Here is a 610-nt window from a genome sequence, read left to right as displayed (position 1 = left end):
TTCTTAAATAAATTAATTTTGCAAATAAGACAAAAATCGGATTATTTTCTACTTACAAGGTAGACGATGTATGGTCCCAAGATGTGAGCGACGTAGCCGATGATATGGATCAAAGATACGCCCTGGGCTCGCACGACGGTCGGCAGCATTTCCGCCGCGTATTGGAAACCGATATTGGCCGCGATATTCACCCCGAGACGCGCTATGACCGCCATAGCCACCGTTATCGGGCCTTGAACAAGAATCGTGTACGTGTAAATGTCAGGAACGCTCTTTGCATTTTCCGCGCGCCTCGGCCCAATTAAAAGCCAAATGTCATACCTCGAGTGCGTAGTCAAACACTCGTCCGAGGAATTCATTATCGGATAACTCTTTAATACTCTTCAATTACAGCTATACGTTTATAAATCGTTGGAATAAATTTGAAAGTTTTATGACACTGTCTTCTAAATTGTTCAATCCCATCGAGTAATTATTAAAGAAAAGGGGCGAGAAAAAAGGCTTACCAGGTGGAGTGGCTAAGGCTATGAAGGAGAAGATTCCGCAGATGCACATCGACGCGAAACCCATCCATCTTCTGCCCCATCTGTCCAAGAAGAGAGCGAGCAGA

At 44.6% G+C, this 610-nt stretch overlaps 1 protein-coding gene across 1 annotated transcript; it reads right to left on the bottom strand.

Moving 5' to 3' along the window:
* Positions 1-21: 21 nt before the first annotated feature.
* Positions 22-604, bottom strand: LOC108631150 (solute carrier family 22 member 5-like). Its single transcript, XM_018034885.2, has 2 exons — positions 507-604; positions 22-232 (listed from the first exon to the last, which is right to left on the bottom strand). Exons 1-2 carry the CDS (start codon positions 568-570, stop codon positions 42-44), a joined length of 255 nt encoding a protein of 84 aa, XP_017890374.2. The 5' UTR covers positions 571-604; the 3' UTR covers positions 22-41.
* Between the last annotated feature and the right edge of the window lie 6 nt (positions 605-610).

This window comes from Ceratina calcarata, unplaced genomic scaffold (assembly GCF_001652005.2).
Source record: "Ceratina calcarata isolate Rehan_Ccalc_2016 unplaced genomic scaffold, ASM165200v1 scaffold8171, whole genome shotgun sequence".
Lineage (NCBI taxonomy): Eukaryota > Metazoa > Arthropoda > Insecta > Hymenoptera > Apidae > Ceratina > Ceratina calcarata.
The sequence above is the reverse complement of the archived record's forward strand: the minus strand, read 5'-3'. Positions and strand labels throughout refer to the sequence as shown.